The sequence below is a fragment of the Rhamphochromis longiceps genome, linkage group LG7 (genome assembly GCF_057381845.1).
Source record: "Rhamphochromis longiceps isolate RC_006_pf linkage group LG7, R_longiceps_female_GT1.1, whole genome shotgun sequence".
NCBI lineage: Eukaryota > Metazoa > Chordata > Actinopteri > Cichliformes > Cichlidae > Rhamphochromis > Rhamphochromis longiceps.
Genome location: NC_140563.1, coordinates 53,975,886 through 53,998,743, shown reverse-complemented (window position 1 = coordinate 53,998,743; position 22,858 = coordinate 53,975,886). Strand labels below are relative to the sequence as shown.

General features: G+C 39.5%; 1 protein-coding gene across 8 annotated transcripts in view; it reads left to right on the top strand.

Annotated features, from left to right (window-relative positions):
• Positions 1–22,858, top strand: part of fnbp1b (formin binding protein 1b) — a 42,515-nt gene that overhangs the window by 5,177 nt on the left and 14,480 nt on the right. For 5 of the 8 annotated variants that reach the window (XM_085414308.1, XM_085414307.1, XM_085414306.1 and 2 more), the window contains exons 1-8: positions 2,318–2,692; positions 4,238–4,353; positions 9,155–9,211; positions 9,551–9,698; positions 15,660–15,722; positions 16,936–17,040; positions 20,784–20,912; positions 21,473–21,619. In XM_085414308.1, the coding sequence (XP_085270434.1) occupies positions 2,642–2,692; positions 4,238–4,353; positions 9,155–9,211; positions 9,551–9,698; positions 15,660–15,722; positions 16,936–17,040; positions 20,784–20,912; positions 21,473–21,619 (816 nt within the window). In that variant the 5' untranslated portion in view covers positions 2,318–2,641. Of the gene's footprint in view, positions 1–2,317; positions 2,693–4,237; positions 4,354–9,154; positions 9,212–9,550; positions 9,699–15,659; positions 15,723–16,935; positions 17,041–20,783; positions 20,913–21,472; positions 21,620–22,858 lie in introns of those variants that run through there. The other 3 variants (XM_085414310.1, XM_085414309.1, XM_085414311.1) reach the window with 2 other exon arrangements.

Genomic DNA, 22,858 nt, shown 5'->3' with positions numbered 1-22,858 from the left:
TGGAGTGATATTTTAAGGGCCTGAATGTTGGTGTTTGAATTTTTTTTTTTTTAATACTAGTCACTGTTCATATATAACTTGTGCCCTTTTTTTCCATTAGATTTTGCATAGAGGGAGAAGTTCCAACCACATAATATCATATATTGTTTACAAAGTGAAATATTTCTGTGAATTTAATCCAACAGGAATTTGTAACCATTCCAGTGAAACTGGCTCATCTTTGCCTCAGATGAGTTGATGTGTTGAGAAAGCCTGTCTTTAAATGGGGAGCAAGGCAATGGCCTGGGCCTTTATTATTTGTGGGATTGCAAAAGTTGTTGTTCAATAGTATGTATTAGTTCAGATTAAGTGGCAGTCTGATACCTGCACTGCAATCTTCCTAAAACGCTCAAGAATAACTAGAGTTTATGAGGCTGACCCTTATACAGATATGCATTAGTTTTCTTACAGCCCATGGACCACCTACGTAAATTTAGTAACTGCTAATGTTCCCTTTGTTCTCAGTTTGAATCTGTTTTCCATTTCCTGAATAATAAAAAACATTTAGTCACACAGTTATATTTATTTTCTTTTACATACGACCACACTAGTACATGTGGCTCACTGACTGGGACGGTATCCTGAAAAAATAAGTGCAGTGGACCTGGGTCATCTCCTGAAGGGATTCCAGCATATTGGCTTTGATAGCAATAAAGTCAGGTGTCCGAGGCAGCAGATGAAAGGATGGTTGTCATAAGGTATTAGTACAAGGGGCAGTAGGAGGATTAATGGAATGGATTGTTTCAAATTTAATGTCTGTTAGAGGTTTTGTTTGTATTCAAACCACTTTTGTTATCATATTCCGTATTTCTACTTGAATTTTTCTCGTGTTTTTTAGGGCTACGACTAATTACACTTGATTGAATTTTGGCAGTCATTCATTTAGTGTGTTCCGTGTCAAAAACTAGTTACGTTTTCACAATTCTGCAGAGCAAATGTATGTATTATATTGGCTAATATTGGCTTAGTTGACTGGTGTCGGTCTTTTGGCAAGTAGCATGACATTTAATCAGAGATGGTGAGCAATTTGAATCTGTTGGGTCACATCTATTTTGTGATTCCTAAATCAGACATGTGGAGACCTTGCCCAAAAAGAGCCAGCACCAAGATACATAAGTCAGTCATGTGGAGGTTCAGCTTCAGCTGTGCAGTGACAGGCCTGTTTCTTGTTATTGTAATAAACAGTGTTGTGAAAAAGTCTTTGCTCCATACTGGTTTACTATTATTTTTGTATGTTTGTCACAATTAAATGTTTTAGATCATCAAACAAATTAAATAAGATAACACAAATGTAAACAAAAGGTCTAATGTCACACTTTTTCACACAGGGCTATATAGGTTTGGATGTTTCTCTCCCTTAATATCAAACACATTCATAATGTAGCATAAGTGTATGCTTTAAAAACTTTTTTGTGGCTTACTAGTTCTTTAAATTGAATCAGCGTCTTCAATGGTCTCATGGGATTAGCATCTCTGCTCATCACGTTGACATTGTGGTTTGAGCCATCATCTTGTGAATGCACATGCATAGTGGAAGTTTTAAAGTTTTTAATTGAGCAGTTCTATATATGCATGTTTTATGTTCCTCTATCCATTGAAATGAAAGTTATGCCTGAGTCTACATTCATATAAATAGAGCCTTCAAAATACCTGACCTTTTATTTGATGCCTGTCAAGTAGAGGTACTTACTTTGAAATATGTGGGGTCAAAACCTCCCAGCAGAAAGGTTTAAGTCTGCCCCACCTGATACGTTTGGGAAGTCAGTAACTCCAGTTTATCAATAAAACCAGCTTGAGATGCTCCTGTTGTTGAGATCATGGCATTACAATACAGGATTGAAAATGTGGTGTGACCTAATGATAAAGTATGAGTATATGCTTGTGTCTTACTTTCACATAATGCATTTCTTTCTTTGATCGCACTCTCTTCTAATTCATAATTTATTAATACACTTTTTCTCTTGTAGCCTGCAAATTGCTTGGTTGATGGCTTTTCCATTTTACTTCAGGAAGTGTCTCTTGATTCGTGATCTCAGAATGACTCATCATTATCATGGATCCATTTTTTTATTTATTTTTTTATTTTTTTAAATTAGATAAATGGTAAAGTGAACAAGGTGACAATGTTTACAAGACCCCAGCAATGTGGGCTAGTCCCTCTTGTAATTTTAATCCCCTCGCATATAATCCCGCCTCTTCTGCCATTTCCATTCTTTTCATGACCCCTCCCTCTTTTTTTCCGCTCTCTCTCACTGTCCTCTCTCATCCCACTTATTCCACCTTACGGCTGATGGAGCATTAAGCCTGAATGCTGTGGGCAGCCATAGCTTCAGATTCAGAGCGTGCACTTGAGTGAGCCACTGCTGCGCGAGTTCCTCCCCTGGGCTTTCACATTCTTGCTGTTTCTGGATAATCAGAACTGGCCAGTTTCTGTTGTTATTGTGTAGAAGTGGGGGTTCATTGTTCCCCATAACGTTACCCCTTTAACTGTGGATATCTAGAGCATGGTCTTGTGGATGCCCTCTCCAAATTAACCACAGCTTTTTGGTGCTCTAATTTGGAGGACATCGGATGGACATTTTCTGGATTTGGATATTTTTGAATGATTCCACGACGAGACACAGTGGATAAGATGGTGCCCCTACAAAAAAGGGTAATCTGAGTTATGTGTGCAGAGGAGGAGAGGAGGGTTTTGTGTGCATGATGTGGGTGCAGCTATGCGTGCTTATTGTTTTCTGTTTTGTGCCCTGAATGCTGGATGTCTGTAATAATTTTCATCATGAAGTAAATATTGTTAATTGCTTTAATTGGAACATGGCGTCTCAGAGTGAGCATGTGCTTGGGTGATAACAACAAGCAGTGGATGGGTGTCTGAAAGTTTAGACTTTAGGATTGATGAGGCAGAGTTTAATTTCAGTAAAAATGTGTAAATCTGTTGATTTCATCTTCTGCTGAGTGGCTCGTTGATGAGGAGTGATTGCTCATTGAAACTGACTAACAATGCAGAGTGCACCGCTACCCCTCACCCTCATCCTTCTCACTCCATTGTTTTTGCTTGAGTAGCAGTTAATTGTGTGAAGGCTTGTTCAAAGGTGTGCAAGAAATTTTGATCACCCTCTAGACAACATTTTGTGGCTTCAGTAAAGCTAGAAATATATTTTCCTGAAGTGTTTGAATATTTTGCACTTCTAACAAATAAGCCAGTTTAACACACCTTCTCATAGGCTACACTAAACCTCTTAAACTTTTCATCACCACAACCACTTCCTGTGTCTAGGGTAAGAAAGCGCACTTTGTGGAGGATGTTCTAAAGTGCCCTGCATGGTTTGCGTTGAGAATTAGAAAGAACTTTTTGCACTGTGCTTAAGAGCAATTATCTGCACTCAGGAAGACTACCGACATGTTAGAAGAGAGGATGGGAGATTGTTGGAGCCGCACTAAGGTTGTCCGTGTCTTCTTTGTTGTTCACCTTTGGAATTATTTTGTAATTCTCTTGGAATTAAGCATACGATTGTTAGTGAAACTTTGCACGTATGTAAATCGATATTCCAGATGAAGGCTTTTCTTTTTTGAAGTGATGAATTTCAAGACGTGACCTCAGCCAACTAAAGGCTCATTTTTTCCTCACAAGTCATGAACGAATCATGAAGAATGAGTTCAGTCTGAACAGCTGTGTTTGGTTATCAGTAGTGAGGATTGCTGCTGCTGCTGCTGCTGCTTGTTTTTACTATGAGCTCTACTTTTTCTCTGTGACAGACCACAATTTGAAATTAAATTAAGAGTAGCAAGGGGAAACTTGCTGGAAAATGACTCGGTGTCAGGAGGAAAGTTGCAGGCTTATTCCAGGAAACACGTCCTTTGAAGAGTTTAAATCACAATTTAGGTTGTTTGAGATCAATTACTGAGAACAAACCAATGCGTGGCCTGTGGGAAGCCAGATGAGCAGTAGTCTACAAACAGAAGTTAAATTTTAATAAACTTAATGATTAGTATGAGCAGTGCTCAACTGCAAAGGTAAAAATGCAAGTGGGCCAGAGTAAGTGAGCAAAAGATCGACAGTAGGTCCCTTGCAGTGCCGTCATTGAACTGATTGAATCGTTTGTAATGCTTAACTTTCTTATTACAATGTAAATGGCATTACAGAGTGCTTTATTTTCCTTCTTGAATAATGTAATCACCATCTTCTTCTTTTCTGCAGGATCAGTTTGACAACTTGGAAAAGCATACACAGTGGGGGATCGAGTTTGTGGAAAAGTACACCAAATTTGTCAAGGAGAGATCAGAAATTGAAACCAACTATGCAAAACAGATTAGGTGAGTATTTAAGTTTACTCAGAATCACATTGTGGGTTGCAGAAGCAGTTGTAATAATGGTGAATGTTTTCCTCTTGATGACATAGATAAAAAAGACACACACAGAAACAGACACTACAGCAGGATTTGACCTACCGAAGTGCCCTTGAGACTGAATCTTAAACACCACATTTTGAAGCTGACCTTGACCTCTGGCTTCCCATAGGAAGAGGAGACTAAATGAACAATCCCATGTGGGAAACCGTGCATTGGAATACAAGTTATCAAGAAATTCTCTTATTTTCACAGCAGTGTTGTTGTTTGCCTGCAAGGAAGCAGAATTACCTTATGTAACTGCAGAACCAAACATGCAAGCGGAAGAGGTTGTCTATTCCCCTCCATCCTTTTTGTCTGTGAAGAGTCTGTCTGCTGCTTTGCACTCTCTCCTGCGTGCTGTCTGATTGTGTTGCTAGCTTCAGTTTCAGGCAAGAGGAAGTCAGGTTGTGGGGGAAGGGGGTGAAGCTTGTGTTTCCATAGAGATTACTAGGTATCAGCATTATCAACCCCAGGTCTGACCCAGATTTTTTCCCCCCTCCAATCACAAGTGTTGGTCCCGCCCCCTCCACTGTGTTTTGCTGCAGTCACTTATTTTTTTCAGGGGAAGTAGTGGGAGTGTATTCGGTCCTGCATTGACAGGATGCGCTTCACAAGACCTCTTGCATCCATGCACAGTGGGAGATACCCCCCAAATCCACAATCCTCCTATTTAAAGAGGCCAGGCAATATGGCTAATGCTTTAAGTATTGACCCCCAACCCCCAGTTTCACAGAATCTAGCCACTACCATTCCAGTATTCACAATGAAGGCCTCTGTAACACGCCCTGTGATCCTGTATGCAGACCTTGCCATGCCTGTTTCTTGATAATTAAGTCAGCTTGAGATAATAGGACTATCTGTCTGTGTTTATATGCATGCATTACCTACATATCTCTGTATTCACTAACTTTTCAGACCTAAATACGGACACATGCAAACAGAGGTGTTTTTTTAATTGGTGCATATAGTTTTCCTAACTATTAATTTTGTTCTGTTCTTTTCTTTCTGCAAATCTGCTAAGTAATAATGTTGAACTTTAAGTATTTAAGGTCCTCTTTTATTGTCTGGATCATTTTAATGTAGGGCTGCTCGATTATGGCAAAAATGATAATCACGATTATTTTCACTGAAATTGAGATCACGATTATTTGACGATATTTATTTAACCCTTTAAGACCTACTATAGAACCAAGTCCACCAGAGCTTATATTATTTTTTTTACATGCTGTAGTGCCATTTGTGGGAGCATTTCAAGTTGCTATACATCAATACAACTGTTATAGCCCATATTTTAATAATATGTATGCATTAAGTCCATAGTAATTACATAAATTGCAAAAAAGTGCAATAAACTACAAAAAAAATTGAAAATCGCTTTTGTTTTGTTTACATATATTTCTACTTGGAGAAATTTAAGAGGTTTATCCCTCAAAACTTTAAATACAATAAAGTTGCAAAAAATAGTTTACAACAACAGGAAATTTATTTTGAGTGTCTTCATAGTTTTATTTTGGAGATACAGCAATTTTTATATACTGCAGGAAAAACAAAAAACAATCCTATGATGCAAATTTGCAAAGAAAACAGCATGTGCATCATTTCACTGTGGGAAGTGTTACGAACAGCTGATAGGAACGGCAAAACGTGTTTCTGGAATATTATGTTTTTGTTCCTGCAAGCGCTTTTTATGCAATTTTTGCAAAGCTATATGTGGAACGAAACCGTGACCGAGGACAAGCTGATGGCATCAGATGTAAGTACAACTCCTCCGGTTTCATATGCAAAACAAATTATTGCGCTAGCTTACACGGTTCAGGTTCTACAGGGATTTAACAATAGTTACGCAAAACGGAGCATGCAGCTCTGACCGGCTTTAAAGGGTTAACAATGACTTTAAAAAAAATAATATAAAATAGTGTGCAACACCACTGAAGTTTTTTTTTTTAAACTCTCTTTTCAACCAACGGCAGTCACCAAATAACTTCTGCTTAGCTTTCCGAGCTTCCCTCGGGTCCTCTTAATCAGCGGTCTCCAACCTTTTTTGCGCCACGGACCGGTTTATGCCCGACAATATTTTCACGGACCGGCCTTTAAGGTGTCGCGGATAAATGAGGGAGGGGCTAATAATTGGCTCAGTCATTTTTAATGATCGTTGAAAGCCCAGATCGTAATCGTGATTAAAATTCGATTAATTGAGCAGCCCTATTTTAATGGCATGTAAAATACATTGCCTCAGTTAAATAAAATTAGTTAAATTAAAGCACCGCATTAGTAAAATAAGGTGGACCTAAGGTGGGCTTGTATGTAAACAAATATAGATATCCAATAATTCTGTTAGTTACTAGCATCTGTCACTGTGTGTTCCGCTCATCTAGCTATAGTAGGTTTATTGACCTGGAGGCTCTCCAGATGGTCCGAATGTTTTCAGGGCTTACTGTTATCTAGCATACACATATACACACAGATATATGTGCATATCGACATGCTTGACAGAAAAGCTAAAATGAGATAGTTAGGACATTAAGACAGAGGTTTTGCGACTCATTGAGTTTTCTATTGTTTTCAACACACTGGTTCTTTGTTGTGGTGCTACTTGGCCATACCTCAGGACTAATTACCCTCTGTAATCAACTTGATTTGTGACATCAGGTATAATCTATTGGGCACACTCATGCTAAAAAAAATGCAGAGCTCTTAAATCTAATAAACTAATGGAACTAATCCTTTGATCTAGTCCTCCTTTCTCTCAGCTGTGTTGCTGGGCAGATTTTTCAGGCTCAGAGGTAACGTCTTTCATCACAGTAGACAACTTGATAAGTCACAACAGGAAATGCACAGGTGTATTTAAAGACATGAATCCGTTTTTTAATTTAAAAAAAAATAATTCAAATAATTCTTTGTTCACCCAGATGTTATATCTGGGTGAACAAAGACTCACATTTTATATTCCTCTAGGCCAAAGGATTAAGAGAGAAAATGTTTGTCAGATCAATAAGCCTGCAGAAATGGGCCAATTATGGGGGAGGAATCATCAATAAGTGAGGCCACAGTTTTAACACAGTTGCAACAAATGCTTCGTGAAACATATGAAATACTTTGCTTTTCTAAAGAACTGAATGCCATGTATGACTATAAATCTACTTTACACCATTTCATCACCATACCAACCACACTGCACTAATCCATGAATAATCCTCTTTCCCTGAATTGGTGTAAACATGCACAATGCTTCAGTGTAGTCATTGCAGGGGCAGTGCATTAATGCCCCACCCTCCTCTCCCCTAGAGTCCAGTCTGGAGTAATCCAAATCAAAGTGGGAATAAAATCTTGCTGAAAACACACTGGTAGAGGGAGAAAATGTTATCAACTGCTTCAGAGATTTTGCCTCAGTAACTGTACAGAAAAATATGGAGACATATCCTCTTAAGTTGCCCCAAACCCCATTTAACCATCCTCATTTAAAGCTAGTTGTTACCCTAGTTTCAACACATTTGCTAAATATGTTGCTGAGTTGAGTGGGACACATACAGTCTGACACGTGGCTTCTGGCTGTGAGTGAATGAATGAGTGAGTGGGAGCTAGGGCTATAATTAGAGGTTGGGTGAAAAGGAGAGAGAGATAGGCACATAGATCTGCCTAGTAACAGTGCAAACACCACTGGAAAGTCGTGTGGGGGATGTGGGTATGAGGGAGCTGGATGGAGTTCATGCAGACCCACATTATATCTTTCTTAATACATTTATTATTTATTTCGGCATGAATTAAGCAAGCTCTTGTGCAAGCTGAGGCATTTAGGTCCCATCACTGAACAAACTGCTGGAATCCCAGATCAAACACAGTCACCAATGACTGTAATCAGCTCTTTGCATCAGTTTACATTGACATGGTGTAATAATTTGGACAATAATGCCACCAAAGGTTCATGACATTAGACTGGAAAATTTCACTTTCTCCTTTTCATGTCTTTTCTCTGTATGAGTTAACAAATTTGTGGCTTTTTCATTTTGGTATGTCTTTTTTTTGTTAGTCCACAGCTTGGATATGCATTTTTAATTTGACAACAGTTCCTCTAAATTAGACAAAGGATCCTAAAGTGCAAGCACACAGTGTGCTCAAATCTTTCAGAACATTGAGTATGTTATTATGATTTGGTGACAGAGTCCCAGTTGGCTGATAATGAGTCTGGCACAGTGTCTTTATGAAACGAGTGACATGATGTACTGTAGCCTGCAATGCATCACGTTGCTGGGCTGCATGAAAGACAGTGATAAATGCTGCTGTAATGACATTAAAGGTTGTTATTTGTGTTCCACACACAAAACTAACCATGCATCTATAGTTACAACCATGTTTTATTTCATCTTTACACATCCCTGTTCACTATATGTCTCATTTTCCCTCCCCCTCTCGGCCCTGCTCTAGTCACGTACTGCTAACATACAGCCAGAGTCAAAACAAGGGTAATGGCTGCTTTAGAACAGCTTTATTCTGGTGACTGGCTCTGCATGCATGCTCCTTAAGGGCAATGATTTATGACATGAAGAGAGAGACCATAGCAGCAGGAGCAGAAAGCTGGATTGAATGGTGTACTTGAATGATCCTTTGGCAGGTCCATAAGGGCAGTGTCAGGGAAATATAATGGCAGGGGTGCACTACTGGTCTGAAGATAGGGCTCTTTGTAAGAGTTCCAGTAAGGAATATCTGACTGGAATCTTTTTCTTTACAGGAATCTATCAAAGAAATATCAGCCCAAGAAGAACTCCAAAGAAGAAGAAGAGAGCAAGTAAGTTAAATGATGCTGCATACGAGGTAAAAGGAATGCTGTGAAATTTTGAGGTGGAGAGAAGAGCCAGCAATTTTTTAATGAGTAGAAATCACTGGAAACATTTAATAGAAATATATAAAGTCATAAAGCATCATTTAAATGGGGATTTGTTATGTTTTTGCTGTAGTCTTGTATATAATTGGCAGATATGAGAGTGGTATCCTCTCATTATCTCTGTATTTAAAAACATTTAACTATTCCTTTACTTGTTCTCACAGAGGTCGTTTTCTTTCAAAAATGAGCCATGTTTTTGGTAGCCATGTCTTTCCTCTGACTTCATTTCCTGTGGCCCACTAGGTACACCTTCTGTCGAGCCTTCCTAACAACACTGAACGAGTTAAATGATTACGCAGGTCAACACGAAGTTATTTCTGAGAACCTGACATCTCTTATCATCACCGAACTTGCGCGCTACCTACAAGAACTCAAGACTGAGAGAAAATCGGTGAGAGCTTTTGATATCAGATCTTTGGTTATTTTCTTTTTCTCGGTATTTGATTTCTGTTTCTTCTATTCCTCTGTTCCTATGCCATAAAAAACAAACTTTGACTTCAGACAATAGGATATGTTTAAGGAAAACAGACACAATGGGCTTTTTAACAGTGCTTCCCCTTTGCATGTTCTGTTCTCCATGAACCGAGGTCATCCCAGAGTAAATATAGATACACCCAAAGGCTCACCAGAAGAGCAAAACGTGACTGAGTGAGTCCTTTTTATGGAACACAGTCTTCGTCTCTCTGTCATTACACACTTATTCCTTCTTTTAAACCAACTAAATATCGGTACACCACATGCTATTCTTAAACATTTAAATCACTTTTATCATTACCATTATAAAGTGATTAGAAAGAGTGGTGCACTTGCATTGTGTGATGCATAGAAATCAAAGAGTGGTGGAAGAGCAGAAAGCGAGAGAGAGGATGAGACCTAGCCACCTGGGAAAGTGTTCTGAAAATCTTTCATGAGCTCTTTTGTCTTGGAAGTCCTGCTGGGGGAACTGGAGTGGAAACCCAAAACCAGAGTGCTGCTCAAAGGCTCAGTGACCTTTTTTTAGATTGCGTTTTCATTCGCACAGGCACAGACATCAAGGCTCCTACATTTAGTCTAATGCAGGCCATTTACATTTAGTCTATGGACCACATCATTAGTGATCATAATGAATTTTAAGCTAAGTTTTAGATGGAGATGCTACAGAAAAAAACGGGAATTTCCCATATTTGCAAAGAGAAATCACACACCCCCAATTCATTTTTTACTTTGGTTTAGCCTGCTTCATACAGCAAAGATCACATACAGACTTCAGATTTGTCTCTTGTTGTAAAGGTTGATTAGAGAGACTCCTGCTGCTCGCAGGCTGCAGAATGTCACTTTGACCCCACTGTTCCTTCTCATTTCTCTGCACAGTTCCTCTTTTTCTACTCTATTTAATTCTTAAATATATCTGTTTGTCCCTTTTTGACCCTTTCTCATCCTTTTTACCCATTCTTTTCTTTAGTCATGTGTCTTGACTAAAGAAGCCTAAAGCAGTATATCTTCAGTTAGCTAGTACTGGGGGTTCCCCTTCATAGCATAGCCATAAAACAAGTTTAGTCTAACATTTAGTCTAACATTTTATGGCTATGCTATGTTATAGCATAGCCATAAAACAAGTTTTATGGCTATGCTATATCCCCTGTCCAGATCAGATAGCTTGTTCTGTACAGAGGATCATTTCATCTAAATTCATTGGGTTTCTCATGTTTTGTACAGTGTCCTTGTGGAGTAAATTTAACCTGTTAAGCTTTCAGTCATTTAAATGATTTTGCATTGAGATTCAAAAGCACATTCATACAACTCCTGAGTACTGGGGTGTGACTTTGGCTTATTTTAAGTGTTGAAAAGCCTGCTGACAAAAGCAAATTTCCAGCTATAGAAAAACATAGCACTACCAGAGAAAGTGATATATTGGGTGTTGTTTGTAAAGCCCCCAGCTTCCTATCATCCACTTTTCCCCCCTTATTTCTAAGCACTACTCAGTGTCCCCTCTGCAGCATTTTGTTTGTGTTAGACAAAGCCGTGTAGGCAGACCCAGACAGTGGGATTAGAGGCTGAAGCTGGCCCCTCCAGGGTTTATAGGAAGCTTATTGCGCAGGTAAAAGCCACATTACAAACCCGTAAATGAAAAAAAAAAACCTCATTAAGTTCTCATATGGACTTGTTTTGTAACTTTCTACACTTCCCCTTTGCTGTCTTCTTGAGTGAATCGCTTGCTAAACTCAGCTCGGGGTGGCATAAGAGGTGGCCAGCAGTGTTCTCCTAAAAGGTTTAACATAGCAAATCTAGGTGTTTTTACAAAGGTAGAATCACATTTTATATGCTGGACTAAAGCTGTTGTAAGCACAGTAAGAAATATTTTAAATATTTCACAGTTGTGACAACATACTTTCTTGTTTTTGCATTGCTTAATGTCTTAAAGTGTAATATGAAATGTTGAAGAGGGGGCAGGGTTAATATGGGATGAAGGCTCTTTAAGTCTCACTGGACTGTTTGTGCTGAGGAATCATAATAAGGTGTTCAGTCAGCATACTGCTGTCCTTACCGGGTCTCTGACCACAAGGCTTAACTGGCCTCTCTAATGAAGACTGCCGAAGACCCTTAGACTGTGCAAGACTTCCTATAACTCATCATAGGTTCCCTTTTTTATATAAGTATGTGACATATTCAGCCAGGTAGAAAATTTAAAAAAAGAAAGACATCCTTGTTGTTCTCGTTGAGGCAGGCAAGAAAGAGAAACCATGGTAAAAACAGTGCATCACTCTGGGCTGTCCTCAAATGCCTTCTTGTGTTGAGTGGAAAAGCAAATAGGAAGGTGAGAGGGAGAATTGATCGTTGGATCTTCCAGTAGTCTCTGCATGCATATATCAATCCAGAATGACTTCAGTATAAACAAACGCTGCAGTACCACTAGGTTTGAACTGTTGCCTAATGGATTCGACATGAGGAGAAACGTCCCAGTGGAGCTTTCATAGGGTTTAATCATCTCTGTCGTCTCTAGAAGTCCACACAACCTGTGGCTATTTCCAGTACCTAATGATTATATGCATGCTGACAGCTGTATGAGGCTGCAGGTTCACATTCCTATGACCCAAGTCAAGTCAATGAATGAGTAATATATCAGTTAACTGCTGCATATGCACAGATGTGCACGTGCACATCTTGACTCAAGTGAGCTTAAAGATGCACATGCTAAGCAGTAAAGAGGTTTTCTCTTTTACGTGTCAGAGAATACAGATTTTTACAGTGGATAAGGCAGCTTGTGAGTGCACATCACACTCAGCTCAGCCTGGAAAAGGATGCCAGTAAAAAGAGGCATGTAAGGATCATGGTTGTGAAAACCCAAATCTCTGTCCTTAGATGCCTCGTATCTTTGTCATGTGCTATGGTACCTGGATGGTATTAGAGAGTCTGTGTCGCAGCATGAGGAATTCCTTTATTTATGAAGGATGTGTCACAGTCATGAAAAAGCATGCCTACTTTCCATTATTAAGTGAATATTCAACTTTGATCTTTGATTTCATATTATTATTATCTAATCCCACTTTTATTAAACTTTAACCTCCTAAGACCCGAACTCTTTCATGTCATGCATTTTTAATTTCTCTTTGCTATTTGGGCTGATTGGGACCTGATGAATGTAAAAACCAAGAATTACCAGATTTTATTTTAATTTTTACCAGATTTTTGTTACTGAAAGAAATGAGATCCACATATGAGGACGTTTATTTTAAAATTTTATAGAACAGTGGCAGTATACTGTCCTCGTAAGTGAATATCAGGCCCTTGTAGAGCAAAATTTAGTATTTTGGTCTAGACAACCAAAAATGTGATGTTCACATATGTGGACTCCAGGTCCTAGGAGGTTAAATATGAATGCAGCAAAAGGATGAATTCTGGGTCAAGAATTTTTTAGGCCTTTTTCTCTCACTTGTTCTGGTAATGGAAATGGCTTGAGGTCACTGAACTGCTCTCAAATGTCACTGCAGTCACATGCTCTTATTGATTAGCATGAATGGAAAAAAGATGACATGCTCATTGAGTTCTGAATGGGCTACGAGGGATATTTGTATCACCAGGGTCTGTTAATTTAAACACTGAGAAACCAGTACGGCAGAGCATCTGCTCTGATCGCTGTATATGTGCCGTCCCAGGTGGCTGATGGCTCTTTTTATTGTGTTTGAAAGTAAAACTGCCTCATTTGTCCCTGTAGTCAGTAAATCTTCATCCTCCAGCAGATCTTGTAAACCTGATGGAGCTGTTTATCGCAGTTTGTTTATCTCCATAGATATTTGTTTTTTTTTTAAACTAGATGATGTGCAGATTTCTTTTTTATAAATGTGGTTATAGAGGTAAATATTTGGTTGAACGAATTCTCCATAGTAACAGTGATGTCATACGGTCTGTGAGCTTGTGTTGTGTGGAGAGGCTTCACATTCACTTATCAATTACCAAGAATTACTTTCAGAGTACATCATTGAAAAGTTGGTGTTATTAAACAGTCACCTGCAGGTCCTGGTTAGCAGATTTTTTTTTTTTTTTGGCTAGTTAAATGTTGCATTGTTGAGAGCTGACTTTAGCAGTTCCACAGTGTCCTGTTTTTTCTTTTTGTAACGCTCAAATACTTCCTCTGAAACACTGGAACACTTCCTTATTTTACTCAGCTTCCCTCGAAACTTTGGGAAATGGGAAGTGTGAATGCCTGAGGTACACCAGGTTGCATTCTCACTTACTACTCTCATGTCATTCAAGTAAGATGAACTTTTAAGCCTCCTGCATCATTTGTAATTTCACATCTCTTGCTTATTTAATCAGAATACCAACTTCCTTGTGCTTCCCAAGCACTGAAATACCAGCAGCGTACAAACAGCAGCTTTCTGTTCTTTACAATAGCCTGGGTCCGTTATTGAATAGCAGCATCGATATTCAACTCAGCTACTGGTCCCAGCTTCCGCAGTCTGCGTTACTATGGGATACCGCATTAATAGTCAAGTCCCTGTGCCATTTTCATTTTCATTTGATTCTTTTTGAAGTCCTGTGCAGATTAATCTTTCTGTCAGCAGTTAAAGAAGTATTTGCATGCTTTATAGCTAATCGCAATCTATTAAAAAAGAAAAAGTTTAGATTGTACCCGTGTGTTTGCAGTTCCAGGGGATTTGGCTGTGATCCACACAGAGAGCTGTAGAGGGATGTGCTCTGTCGTCGGGCCAAGTGCACGTTAGTAGGCTAAGCGAGGCCATGTACAAAAAGCACAGCGTATTTGCTGTACAAGTTTAGACTAGCAGCTGCCACCTAGTCCTCTCCAATATGCTACAGTTGACATTGCCAAAATCCTTCATTGTGTGTTTGCCTCTAAATAGTTTCTATCATTTAATTCATGCCTTGTTCTCTGTAAATTTCAATTTTATGTTGCTTCAGCTGCTATTATAGAACTTCATCAGTTAGCCTTTATCTGTTTCTTATTCTGCCCACTTTGCTCTGGCTGTTACTATCATGTTTATTAATACAGTTTTTTTTTTGGGAAAGTACAAACTTTACCTGGTAATGGCTCTAAAACAGTTAGGGGAATACCAACATGATTACTGCTTAGTCAGACATCAGAGCTGTCACACAGAGAAAAGGGGGATCATCAGACTAATCATTAATATTGTTTGTAGGTCACAGTATTGCAGTGTTTGACCAACAGAACTTCCCTCATCCAACAGTAGATTCATGCTTTTAGTAGTTTCTTTCAACACGCTTTCTAATAAGCTGTTTATAACTTCTTGGTCTTATGGATATATTTTTTTAACTATTTCTGGTAAGAAAAAAGTAGGATTTAGTAAGTTTTATCAAATAATATGCATTCTGTATTTGCATGACCCTCAACAGAGAGCAGAGAGGACTGCTTTTTAAAAACAGAAACCTTTGGTGCACAGCTCTGCTATGAGCATGGTGCTTTGTGAAGACAACTCTGTGTACAGTATCTTTGACTGGTTTTAATGATTTTACTGTTAACCTGTTTTTGTCACTGTTACACACTTTCTCTGGAGCTGTGTTGGTACCCCTGTGGTGAGCCTGTGGTTAATCTTTCATCAAACAGACTTTTAGCCTCCTGCTCAAGCTTGAATATATCTCTGAGCACTAAGCTCGTGGGTTCTATGGTCGTAATTTTTAGAGTATGTACAATACAGTGTCTATTTGAATTTGCACAGTTGACACTAATACTTCACTGTCACAGTGTAGGAACTATTCATAGTGGTTAATGATTACCTCATCTAATTTGTAAACCCTACTATATCAAAGACATGTTCATCTGATTTTAAATCCCTTGAGCTCATAAATAATATGAGAGAAATTAACAATTCTGTACTTTTTCTGTTTTCTCTTGCAGCACTTCCATGATGGGCGTAAGGCACAGCAGCACATTGAAAGCTCGTGGAAACAGCTGGAAGCGGTAAGTGAACCTATTTACGTGCAGTTCCACAGTTGTGCACTAGTTGCAACAAATACATACTGAGCTTGCATCATTTGCAACTATAACATTATGAAATTATAAATGACTAAAATAAACCATTTTTTCTGGATCGCTTGTCAGTTTCTCTTGGCTTGGGAGCCAGAGGCACTTCAGATTTTCGTGGCAGCCTAACCCAACCTAGAAATGAGTGTAATACAAGGTGAAAAAAACAAACAAACAAAAGCAATACTTCTTTGAACAAACAAATATCTGTTTCTTTATGAAGGATTTGCTCCAGGCATTTTAGATCATTCGAGTTATTTCCCAGGTGAAGAGTTGCTACCAGTCAGCAGTAATAAAGTAAAATATATAAAGCACATCATTATCAAAAACTGCCAGACATGAGGTGTTAGTGGGAAAAATGTAAATCAGCAGAGGTCCTTGTACAGAAAAACCTCCTGTTATGTCCTAAAATCTCAGTGTACATTTTCTTTTACATGCAGTGAGGGGGACAGAAGTCACACACTGTAAATAATAATAATGACATCAGATGAATTGATTGATACACACACTGCCTGAGGTGCACCTAGTACTGAAGACTGAAACACTGAAGTATAATGTAAATATCAGCTGCTGGCAAGATTTTAAGTACATTGTTTCTCGTGCTGAAAAAGTGCAGGTCCAGGATTTCTGTTTGTATTTGTAGTAAAGAAGCTCGAAGAGAAATTGCACAGAACACTACTTCTTATCTCTGGCTGGCCCCTTTGACGGGGGAGAGAAAGCGTGTGAGAGAGATGCCTTGTCCTTCTCAAACTTCTCTGTGCACTCAATGGATACCATTGTATGTGAGGCAGATAGGCATAGTTCAGAGTGCACACTAGCCCAACAAACACTGATTGTTCAGTTAGAGGGGTCGAAAGAGGGTTGGATGAATGCTTGTTTTTCTGTACACAAATGACCACTATGAACATTTGTTTAATCTGCAGACTGCAGACTTTAACAAACCCTGTTCCTGTGTCAGTTGACATAAACTGACCTCTGCTGCACACAACGCCAGGCCTTAAATGTATTTGACGTACACGTACACATTATGACGTCCATTACTGTGCTTATTTAAAAGTCAAGTAATATAGCGTTCTGCTATAGCTTGTGGCAGGAATTGACTGATGTAATGTGTGTGATCTCATTAAATCATTAAACCCTCTTATTTCAGAGTAAAAAACGGTTTGAGAGGGAGTGTAAAGAGGCAGAAAGAGCACAGCAGTACTTTGAGAAGATGGATGCTGACATTAACGTGACTAAGGCTGACGTGGAAAAGGTATGTGTTGTGTCACCTCATATCCAATGAGCTTGCCCTGTACCCTTCATGCTTAACACGACTGCCTGGGCTTCTCACCCTCCCACCTAGCAACCTTTTTGTCACGATTTTCTTTTCCACGTATTCCCCCTTTTATGCCCCGATCCTGAGTCCTCGTTCCAATGAGCCTAAAAGACAGCAAAGACTGACTGATGACGTTCTTGATGCCAGGAACTGTGCGAAGAAGCTGGCATTGTCCCAGCAGCACAGTGATCTGCTGCTAAACAAAGCTGATAGCAGCAACAAGTCTGGATTATCTATGTAGAACAGCCACCAAACATCTTTGTTTAGTATAAAAAGGTTTGGTTCTCTTATGTGTCTTTCGGTTTATACATGTAGGTTTGTTTTTACTTTTTGACTGTGAAAAACTAAATAAGTAGTGTGCTGTTTTAGAGATTATATGTCCTGTTCAATAAATCATCACAAGGAGCAATCATCCGATTCTCAGAACTTGCAGCCCACAGTCTCCTGGGCCCGTAGCTGATGTCATTTCCTGTTGTCATGACCAATTAAAAGAGCCCTCAAAATCTCAGACCCACACAGCTCCCACGCCCGCAAGGCATCATGGGTCAGCAGCGCATGTTCCTGCTGCTCATCAGCTGTTGGAGCAGAGCTGAGGCTCACAGTTGACACAGTTCAGACCTGATTATTATGCAAATATAGGCTGGAATAAAGAGCCTTTCTACACTCTGGACATGCAGCCAGAGAACTACAGTCATCTTAAGAGAGCACTGAACTCAGCTGGAAAGACAGCAGCTCAAGAATCTATTGTTGAAGCAGGAGTTGCTGTACTCATATCAGAGTTATGTTTATTATCACACAACATTCATAAATTGCACATGATATCAGCAAATGAAACGATCATTTGATTTTCACTTTATTTGAGTTCAGCCTGTTTGTAAAGTGGGGACATAAACTGTGTCATAGTATGCCAGATTCTTCACAAAATAGTCTTAATCTTACATTATAGGTACATATGCAAGCAATGTTCATGAACAGTGTATGAACCGTAGTTAACTTGACAAGCCCATTAAAACCACTGATATTGCCCTTTTATTTAAATACATCTCTCACATTACATATCATTTAATTGTGCTTTAGTCCTCTCCTAGTCCTTCTCCTTTGGATCATTTGGGTGAACTTGGCTTGCTTTTTTACTTACTCATCTTTCAGGAAAACCTGAAAGATGATCTTGTCAGCGTCTTTCTATAACAGGTACTTTTCTTCCAAAAAGTACAAAAAAGCAGAGCTTAGTGTTCTTATTAAGATATAGAGTATAGCCACTTAGACACTTGCGTTATTACATTTGCTGCAAAATACATGCACAGTTTAAAGGTACCCAGATGAAATGTCACAACCACAGCTTAGTTTGCATTTTAGTCATAGTGAAAAATGTTGCTCCATGAGGAGGTTTGGGGTGAACAGATAGGTGGTGGCATGGTGGTAGGAAAAGCAGAGAAAGAGTCATGTATATTTTGACCTGTCCAAATCAGTATTTTCCAGCTAAGTTGGCTAAATATTTAACAGAGATGTATTTTGAAAGTTCACTTCAACTAGATGCTTTTGTCGGTCATGCAGTGCCCTTAATGCAAAAGAGCTGCTGTTTGTCGAGCTGGAGTTTTGTGGTTTTAAGCACAGCTGGAGCAAACCTCTAAGTGTTCTCTCTCCACCTCTGGCAAACAAATCCCTTAATTAGGGGTTTGGATTTGCAGCCCAGATATCCACAAACACAGTTACGGTTCTTTGAGGGACCCCCGGCCCTCACACACACTGACAGACTTCCCTGTTGTGGATTCTCCGTCATAAAGTATAGGGACACAACATATTGCCTTCCTCTCAACTGTTCAGCCTCTACCAGTAGCGGAGAACAGCAGCTTAAAATCCCACTACTTTAGTGGTGATCGTGTTTGTTTATTCTGATACCAGCTTCCTTTTTTAGCGATGATTCTCGAGGTGGTGCAGGAAGTGCATCTATAGCAACTTCTTGTTTAGCTAGAAACAGCTAATAATTCTTTTGTGTGTATGTGTGTGTTTGTAAATTTATTTTATGCCATGCCTTGAAGCGAAGTTTCCATAAGGTAGGTCCAGCGAGCAGAGAACCCGTATCTGTCGGAACACACACTGTCTCGACTTGTGTCTCGATATACACACGGTCTCCTGTAGAGTCTGACACATAGCCTCAACCAGGTCTGTTACCACGCCCTGTCCTGTCTGACTGTGGCTTATCGCGCTGTCTGCTGCTGTACACTTTCCCACTCTTGATTTTTATGTGTAAGAAATATGAGAGAAAGGCTGATTATGCTAAGTCAAACCTTTATAAACATTCATGCAGTTTGTGTTCCACATCCTCATTATTTCATCAAACTCTTCTTTAAAATCCACATTTGACAGCTAGATAAATAACTTGAAATGTGTAAATATGTATTTATACCCATTAGTGACAGCTAGCAAAACAGGTAATTTCCAGAAAATGACAACAGGATGTGATGTGGCTGCAGGCACAGCAACTCGTTTTGAAGCACTGGCAAAGTTACCATGGTGATAGCGCGTACCCTCATTATTTCTAAACACATTCAGTACACTTTGCATGCACCTACACTTGCAAAGCACATACGCTAAATGCATGCTCACATGCTGGCGTTTAGAATTTAAACAGCTGGACTTCTCCATGTACTTTTTAGCTTTTCTCTAGATTTCACGTTCCTTGTCTTTCGTAGGCTGTGTGACTCACAGCCAATCATTTTCCACTGAGGTATCATTTGTCATCCCTCATGTGCTGGAAATAATGTACCTTTGTATCTGACGTGTGTCTCGATGTACTCTGTGTGTGTGTGTGTGTGTGTGTGTGTGTGTGTGTGTGTGTGTGTGTGTGTGTGTGTGTGTGTGTGTGTGTAAATGAGTCAGTGAGTTAGAGATACTCTGCTCTTGCTCTTAGTTCGGTGTGTAGGTGAAAACTGGATGAAGTCCTTTAAATGTTTCCTCTTCACTATGAGAGATCAGGGTTATGTTTCCTTGGCTGGCTCATACAGTTATACAGCTGCTCTTTTTTCTGTGTAGCCTTCAGCAGATTAAATGCTGATCACAATCACAGGTTCATGAGGTAACTCTTTGTTACAGATGACCCATTGAAATCAGTATTTATGTGAGGACGGCCTTAGGTCTGATGGAAAGAGGAAACAGATAGGAGTACTTAGCTGCACGCAACACTAACGCACATACACACAACCCGCACAGGCTGTCTAGCTGAGATAATCTCATCTCCATCTGCTTAGATTCGTAATAGGCCTCTCCTGCAGCATTTCTGACTGCCTTCCTTCCTTCCCTTAGACTAGCTTAAAATAATCAACATTATCGACAGCAGAGGCAGGCCAGACGGGGCGGACAGAGAAAATCCAAATCCCTCCATTCTGCAGCCTGTGCAGGCTGTTGTCGTCTTCTTTATTTGTTTGTTCTGCCCTACATATAATCTAATGCCAAAGGCTGTTGCTGCTTCACAACTCTGAATTGCACCTTTAGATATGCATTCACAAGCTCTCTGTGAATATGTGTGTACATATGCATGAGTGCTCATATACACAAATAGTTGACTCATTTAGGTTTTTATGCTCTGGCTGTGTCTGTGGTCTGTTTTCATCAGGGGACACGAGGTTAATGAAGAGAATGTGGTTGTGATATATGTGCTTGTGTGTGTGTTTTTTCTTCAGGCACGACAGCAAGCTCAGATGAGGCACCAGATGGCTAGTGACAGTAAGAGCGAATACGCCGCCTACCTGGAGAAGTTCAACAAGGAACAGAATGAACATTACTATACAATTATTCCCAACATATTCCAGGTACATACAACAGCTCTGCAGTGTATGATTTACCTCAGCCGATTTGTCATAAAGCTGGTTTTGGTTCATCAGTGTCACCATTAAATAGAAATTATTTACTCTTCCCACGTGAGAATATTAACACCTCCAAAATTATTGCATTTTTTTCTGTTTTTTCTGTTTTTTCTCACGTAACCAATGATTGCACAGTAATGCACTTTTATCTTGTGAATTCAAAGCTGTTTGCAACTCGCTACACTCAACCCCCCCTGCAGGTCTGTTGCTAAAATTACATTTTTGTCATGCAGGAAACACTGACAGAAGCAAGCAGTCCTTATTTTAAGTGCAGTTATTTTTGTCTTATCTTCATCTTACATTTACAAAGTTTGTGACTTTGAATTCACTGTTTTGTAAAGTTCATGATTTTTGAGCGCTCCCATTTCCAGTGTTGTTTGGTCTGACCATCAAAGACAGCATCAAAAGACAGAACTTTGAGATAGATTAAAGGGTTTTTGATTTTTTCCAGTCAAACTCTACCCACACTTTTGTTTATGTATAAATATGCTTGTATCGAACTGTAGAAACTTCAAGACATGGAGGAGAAAAGAATTGAGAGGATATCAGTGTGCATGAAGACATTTGCAGACGTGGATCGCCAGGTGCTGCCCATTGTGGGAAAATGTTTAGATGGCATGACAAATGCTGCCGAGTCCATTGAGCCCAAGGCTGTGAGTATCTGTCTATTTATCCATTTAGTCAATTATTTCCTTGTGGTAACAATACTAATTGGCAATAAATCCTATAACCTTGAAAAGCCTGTGTATTTCCCCTTAAATGGTGCCACAATAGTAAGGAAAATGCATTTGTGGGTTGAGTATCGGAGAATGTGGGTTTTGCTAATGAAAAACTTGGAAGATCTTTTGGATGACTGAAGTCTAAAGAAACAAAACATACTGGCAATTAAACAATTTCTTCATTTAACAAACAGGGCCTCGGTAGCATGTGGAAGAAGCATATACAGCATATACAGCTGCTCTACAGCCTCTCTCTGTATATATTATAATATCTGGGTGGTCTTTATCCTTCAAACTTGGGTCCAGCTTGGGGGTTACTGCTCCATTACCATGGAGACCACTCTTACCTTCATCCTGCACATCTTCTCTAGCTCCTCTCTCAGCCTTTGTTACTTCTTGAGCTTGCTGTGTTCCTTCTTCCAGATGTTGCTATCACTCGGTATAGCTGTATCTGTCACTACAGTCGTCCTCTCTGCTTGTCCACCACTGCTATGTCCAGTTGGTTAGCCATCACCAGTTTGTCTGTCTGTATCTGGAAGTCCCACAGAGTTTTAGCGTACTCTGGGGGCCTGGGGGGGGTTATCCCATTTTCATCTTGAGACTTCCAGGCTATACTCAGCAGAGATGTTCCTGTATACTATGCCAGAAAATTGGTTATGGCATTCCATATACGCCCTGCCTGTTAGCATCTTGAACCCCTACTATTATATGTTGGATTGTCTCAGGAGCACCTCTGCACAGTCTGCACCTAGTGTCTTGCCAGCTATATATGTATACTATATACATGTACCTCTTAACCAGGTCTTGGTTAACCCATCACTGTATGGGGGTTATTACTCAATCAGCCAGTCTATCACTGACAACCCACACAATCCCAATTATGCTTTCACTTAAACAACAAGTAGTTGAAGTCTTGGGGGACTTGTTAAAAGGTGAAAACACCTCGCCTCTCCAAACAAAGTGGGAGGACCTTGTCGTAAATAGAAAAGCTGTACAAGCTTATTCAATTACTATAGTCCCCTCTTACAGTAAGGAAAATTAGTGACATACATTTCTTTAGCTTGTATGTCACTAATTCTTTAGCTTTCTGTGTTAAAAATACTCCTCCTTAAAGGGGTATTACCCTGATATTAGACAGAAAATTCCATTAATCCCTCAACAGATGTACTTCAC